We start from the raw sequence: 6,000 nt of genomic DNA, 5'->3' as shown, positions 1-6,000 counted from the left end.
CAAAAGGCTGAAGTTAGGAGAATGAGTGAAATATCCCCAGTCATTACCTGATTATTGAAACATTACACATATTTTTAGGCATGGGATCTTTAACAAAAATATAACCTGGTTTCTTTACAAAATAAACAACTATATATATTTTAAAATTTTTGTGTAATGACAAATATGCCCAGTATTTATGCATTATACTAAGGTCTGTGTCGGCCTCCTGACAACAATCTCTAAAGGAGGAAAGAATGGTTGTTAAACTGGAAAGCATCAGTACCATGAACTTGTAAATAAAAAGGAAAGTTATGTCTGCAGGGCCTAGAAATAATATGCAAACAGAGAACAAATGCCACCATGCAGATACATGATGCATGTTTGTACAGAGAAAGCTTGGAAAAAGAACACAACATCCCTGTATTTATTCATTGTAATGTATTACAGCACAATGTTTAGGGCACATAATAAGCTGTCAAATGAAATAACTTTCATATAGTATTAGTTACAGAAAGCATTTTGGAAGATTGAAGTGCAACAGTAATAACATTTTCAACATTACCTTAATCATTTCAGCATATTCAATCTGGGAGAAAGAAACGTGCATGAAAAATGACTTTTGGTTCTCCCACCTTCAAATGTGCATTTTTTTTCCTTAGGAAAAAATGAAAATTGAGTGAGCAGGCTGGATTTTTCACTTCTCTGCTAACTATACAGTTATGCATGTAAATAACTTGATGTGCATTTATAATTTTACTGAAATCAAGGTGTGGGATGATCCACATTGAAGCATCAGCAGAAAACTGAAGTTGCACAATACATGCAAAAAGGTACACTATAAAACAGAAGGTACAAGGAAGGCTTAAGAAAAAAGAACATCTAGAGCACAGCTGAGCAATTGTTTATTTCATGTTTGTCCAAGTACAGATGGTCTGAGCACAAATATTTAAAACAATTACTGTTCTTTTCATTGAAATGATTATTGTTGCTTATTCCAGTAAATTAAAAAGACCCCTAAACTAACAAACAAACAACAACAAAAAAAACCCAGATCAAACATGATGCCTTAGAAATGTAATGGATAATCTCTGGATCATTAAAAACATAAGCAACTCCTTTCACTATCCAGTAAATCAACAACTGCAGAAGCATTTTGGATTTTATTAAAAAAATCCAGGAAACTTATAAATCTCATTTTACACTCCAACAGGACACACATATTGGTTTACTTTTTCCTTGCAGCTGCCAGACATGCAATCAATTTTCCAGCTGAAGCTGGCCTGACTGCAGGTCAGTGCAGCCTCCAAGGGGCAATTCCCATAAACCTCCAAGGGGCAATTCCCATAAACCTCCAAGGGGCAATTCCCATAAACCTCTTCCCCAGAAGAGTTACCAGCTCTGTAATCACAGAATCAATTAGGTTTGAAAAGGCCTCTGAGATCAGCCTCACCAATCTCTGACCGAGCACCACCATGCCAACTAGACCCTGGCACAAAATGCCCCGTCCAGCCTTTCCTTACACACCTCCAGGGACAGTGACTCCACCACTTCCCTGGGCAGCCCGTTCGAATGTCTCATCAGCCTTTCTGTGGAAAGAATCCCCCTGATTTCCTAAACCTTCTCTGGCACAGCTTGAGGCCATGTCCTCTCGTCCTACCTCTGGCTGCCTGGCAAAAGAGACCGACGCTCCCCTGGCTTACGGCTCCTTTCAGGTAATCGCAGACAGCGGTAAGGTCACCCCTCAGCCTCCTCCTGCCCAAGCTAGAGAGGCCTCGCGGGCGGCGGCAGCGCGGAGCTCCCGCAGGGGCGCTCCGAGGCCGCCCGGCAGCGCCACGGTGCGCCCGCTGTGCCCGGGACTCCCGGAGCCCCCGCTGTGCCCGGTACGCTCGCTGTGCCCCCGCTGTGCCCGGTACGCTCGCTGTGCCCCGTCCATTCCCTGTGCCCCGGCCGCTCGCTGTGCCCCTGTACATTCGCTGTGCCCCGTTCATTCCCTGTGGCCCGGCACGCACGCTGTGCCCCTGTACATTCCCTGTGCCCCGTCCATTCCCTGTGCCCCGTCCATTCCGTGGCCCGGCACGCTCGCTGTGCCCCGTCCATTCCCTGTGGCCCGGCACGCTCGCTGTGCCCCTGTACATTCGCGGTGCCCCGTCCATTCCCTGTGGCCCGGCACGCTCGCTGTGCCCCGTACATTCGCGGTGCCCCGTCCATTCCCTGTGGCCCGGCACGCTCGCTGTGCCCCGTACATTCGCGGTGCCCCGTCCGCTCGCCGTGCCCCGGTGCGCCGCCGCTCGGCTCCGGCCGCCCCCTGCGCTCCGCAGCCGCAGTTCCGGCCGTGGGAGGAAGCGCGGGGCCGCTCCGCTCCGCTCCGCTCGCCGGGGGATGCGGGAGCGCTCCCGCCCCCGCGGCCGGCGGGAGGCGGGCGGCGGCGGCGCGGGTGGGGCGGACGCGTCGCCCCGCAGAGAGCGGCGGGAGGACCCGGCGGCGAGCGGCGAGCGCGGGCCAGCGATGGAGGAAGGTGAGGGGCGGCTCCTCAGGCCGCGGAGCCGGGGCCGGGCGGAGGCGGTCGGGGCCAGGCCGCTGGCTCAGGCCGGCGGTGCGGCCGCCCCTCGCGGTTTGTGCCGGGGCCGTGCCGGGGCCGCCGCGCACGGACGGAGGTGAAAGACCGGACTGCAGGACACAGGCGGCCTCCCGGGCCCAGCCCGCCCCGGCGGCCCCTCGGGCCCCAGCCCAGCCCAAGGCAGCCCGTCCTTTGCAGCCCCAAGCGGGAGTCCGGGCCGGTCTCTAGGGGACATGGGATCTTCTTCTCTTTCCTCGCCTGGTATTGTCTCTGGGCAGAGCGCCCGGGGCAGCACTGTGGGCTCCGTGGATGCCTCCGTGAGTGTACTTTCCCTTTGGCATCCTTCCGGGTGTTTTAGTCAGTCTTCTCTCTCGTTTTGTTAAGTATGAGAGAGCATCCAAAAGGGGGCTACGAAGGTGGTGAAGGGCCTTGAGGGGAAGCTGTATGAGGAGCGGCTGAAGTCACTTGGTTTGTTCAGCATGAAGAAGACTGATGGAGACCTCATCGGAGCCTGCGGCTTGCTCAGGAGGGAAGAGGAGGGGCAGATACTGATCTCTTCTCTGTGGTGACCACTGACAGGACACGGGGGAATGGCCTGAAGCTGCGTATGGAGGGGTTTAGGTTGGATATTAGGAGGAGGTTCTTTACTCAGACGGTGGTTGGACACTCGAACAGGCTCCCAAGAGAAGTGGATGCAGCACTAAGAGTGATAGAGTTCAAAGAAGTGCTTTGACAGTGCTCTCAGGCACATAGTGGGATTAATAAGGTGTCCTGTGCAGGGTCAAGAACTGGATCGTCCTTGCGGGTCCCTTCCAACTCAGGGTATTCTGCGATCCTGTTTCACTTGTAGAGCACACACAAGCATTTTTCTCCATGTCTTTTCAGTGCAAACCCCCTTTGTAGGGGATAGGAGATGGCATTTAGTTTTTCTTGGAGAAATCAGCAGAAACAAAACTGTGAATAGACACCCAGAAAAATGCAAGAGCAAAAAAAAAAAAAAAGGGTGTGTAAGTCTGTCCCATGGCACATTCCAGCCTCCCAGCTGTTCTCAGCAGGGATGCTGAGTTGCACATGGTTTCTGTATGTTTAGGAGTTTCCAGTTGCTTGTCATCCACTTCTTATGAATCTGTGCAAACTCTTGATTTACAGAATCTTCTTTGAGTAGGATTGTTCTGTGTGAAGGTGATGTGCAATGAGCTGGTTCTTTGTAGCCTGACTCAGTAGGTTTATTTGAGAACTTCTTGTATTAGAAAAGATAAATCACTGCTCTCTATTCAGTGTGTTTGTGCACGTCACTAAACAGTAGATGTCTGGCATGTTTCTGTTGATCATCCTCTTTTCTAGACAGAGGCATCTTCAATTTGCTTCCTTGTTCCTTGTATGGGAGCCATTGTACACCTTAAACCACCCTCGTGGCCCTTCTCTGAATGTTTCCCAGCTCTATCTTATCCTTCTTTAGATGAGAAGACAAAAATTATGGACAGTGCTCAATTAGTAGGTGAAAAGTAGATGAGTATAGTGGCACAAAGTAGGAATGAGTTATGTTTTTCCGTAGTAGAAACACAAAAATAAGTGGAATGCATGTTTTCTGAACGAGAACTTGTTTGAACTGGGGACTTACAGGGAACTGAAAAGTAGCTGAAAAATTATGAGCTGGATAGAGAGTTACTAGAGGCTGTCATCAGTTCAAAATTCGAGATAATTTTTAGTTGTTACCTTGTTTGACTTTCATTTCACTCTGTTTGAAGGATTCATTGAAGTGAAAACAGCATTTTTCTTGTTTGCAGCAGCAGCAAGAAGCAGAAGTAACACCTCACATCTTTTTGTGTTATTGCTTTGGGGGGGAGTATGTTGAGCAGTCTTGAAAACCGAGGTGAAGATCGTTTGCTGAGATGTCATTTCAGCAGAATTTTAAATTGTTACTTCTTTGGGAGCTTTCTGTTACTGCTGTTAATGCTATGCTTTGTAAGTTTGTTACACTTCTGCTATGATTCACTTCTCTGCCAGAGAAGCAAAGGCCTTTTCCTCCAGTGTCCTCAGTGCTGTTGCTTTGGTCATAACTAGAATGACAGGGGCACTCAGCTGTCCTTCCAAGCACGTATCTGCCCACTTTTGTGATCTAGGGTTTTCTCCCACTGTGTTTTGTTTTGCGTGGTATGAGTGATTTTTAACTGCAGTGCACTTGGTGTTTGCATTGCTGATAAACTTGTCATATACATGTCATGAAGAGATGCTGGTATACATTTTATTTTGGATTGACATGATGATAAATGTGACACTGAAAACCCTAAATCTTGTGTTGTTTAAAATCTTTCCAGTTCTTGTCTTGGTTAAGAAAGTAGACATTTTCTGTTCATTCCATGAAAAATGTTACCACTGAGGTCTTGGTTTGCTCAGAATGATTTATAAGTTGCTCTGTTAGCACTGGGGTGTCCTGATACAGGCAGACATCACTTTAACCATTTATATTTCTGTCTCTAGTTCTATATATTCTATATTTCTATTTCTAACTTCTAGATCTAATAGCTGGGAATTAAAAGTAGACTGAATTAAAATTGAAGTAATATACAACCAGAGTGTATATATATATTACAAAAGGTTTGTTGTGGGGTGTGAAGATTGATACTTGAATAGATTTATGAAGGAGCTGTTAAAAGTCCAGAAGAAATTTGGTGGCTGCAAAATTTCAAGCAACATTGGATAATAGGTCAAACACAAGACTTAAAAATTCTGGAGCATGAATTACAGTTAAACCTTTTCATTACGCTTCCAGAATGACATAAATATTGCGGGGTATATTTAATATAGGAATTATAAAATGCTTTTTGCAATGAGTCTTTTTGTATGTAGGCTTGCAGTCTGTGAATTAGCCTCATTGCCTTTCAGACTGTAAAATAAATGGGCCAGGACATCATACTGCTGCTGCTCACAAAAAAGTTAACAGAAGCCCGTGGTCTTGTGATGTGATCTATGTGGCTGAACAGACTGGGATTTTAATTGTATGTTAGACTAAATATTTGTAAATCTGCTTAGTTCCAGTAGATGCAAAAGCAGGAAAAAAGTGTTATTACATTTACTTTATAAAAGCCTTTGCCATATCAATAATAGGCATCTCAATTTAAAAGTAATGGACTAGCCAAATTTTTGTATTACACTGCCATAGCAGCATAAAACCAGGATCAGAGTAGAGTGGAATTGGTACCAGTTTGTCCCAGTGTCTGCATCAACTTATCTAAACTACTGATTTCCTTCATTTCTGTTCATCAAATGAAATAAACCAGTTAGCTTCCAGTCTGGATTCTGGCTAATCCCAGAGGATGGCCTCAAGAGAATACTGTTGTTTTTATTAAGGAATAACATAAGATTTGATTTCTAGTGTTATATTGTTATTTTAGTTCGGCATACAACATACTTTAATTGAGACTTTGTCAAATATATCTTCCATGGGATTGAATCAGGAG

The 6,000-nt window shown here is 46.3% G+C and overlaps 1 protein-coding gene across 2 annotated transcripts in view; it reads left to right on the top strand.

Moving 5' to 3' along the window:
- Nucleotides 1-2,066: 2,066 nt before the first annotated feature.
- Nucleotides 2,067-6,000, top strand: part of DPY19L4 (dpy-19 like 4) — a 31,168-nt gene continuing 27,234 nt past the window's right edge. The window contains exon 1 of one of the 2 annotated variants that reach the window (XM_063390954.1): nucleotides 2,067-2,497. In XM_063390954.1, the coding sequence (XP_063247024.1) occupies nucleotides 2,362-2,497 (136 nt within the window). In that variant the 5' untranslated portion in view covers nucleotides 2,067-2,361. The remainder of the gene's footprint in view (nucleotides 2,498-6,000) is intronic. The other variant, XM_063390963.1, reaches the window with a different exon arrangement.

This window comes from Prinia subflava, chromosome 1 (genome assembly GCF_021018805.1).
Source record: "Prinia subflava isolate CZ2003 ecotype Zambia chromosome 1, Cam_Psub_1.2, whole genome shotgun sequence".
Classification (NCBI taxonomy): Eukaryota; Metazoa; Chordata; class Aves; order Passeriformes; family Cisticolidae; genus Prinia; species Prinia subflava.
The sequence above is the reverse complement of the archived record's forward strand: the minus strand, read 5'-3'. Positions and strand labels throughout refer to the sequence as shown.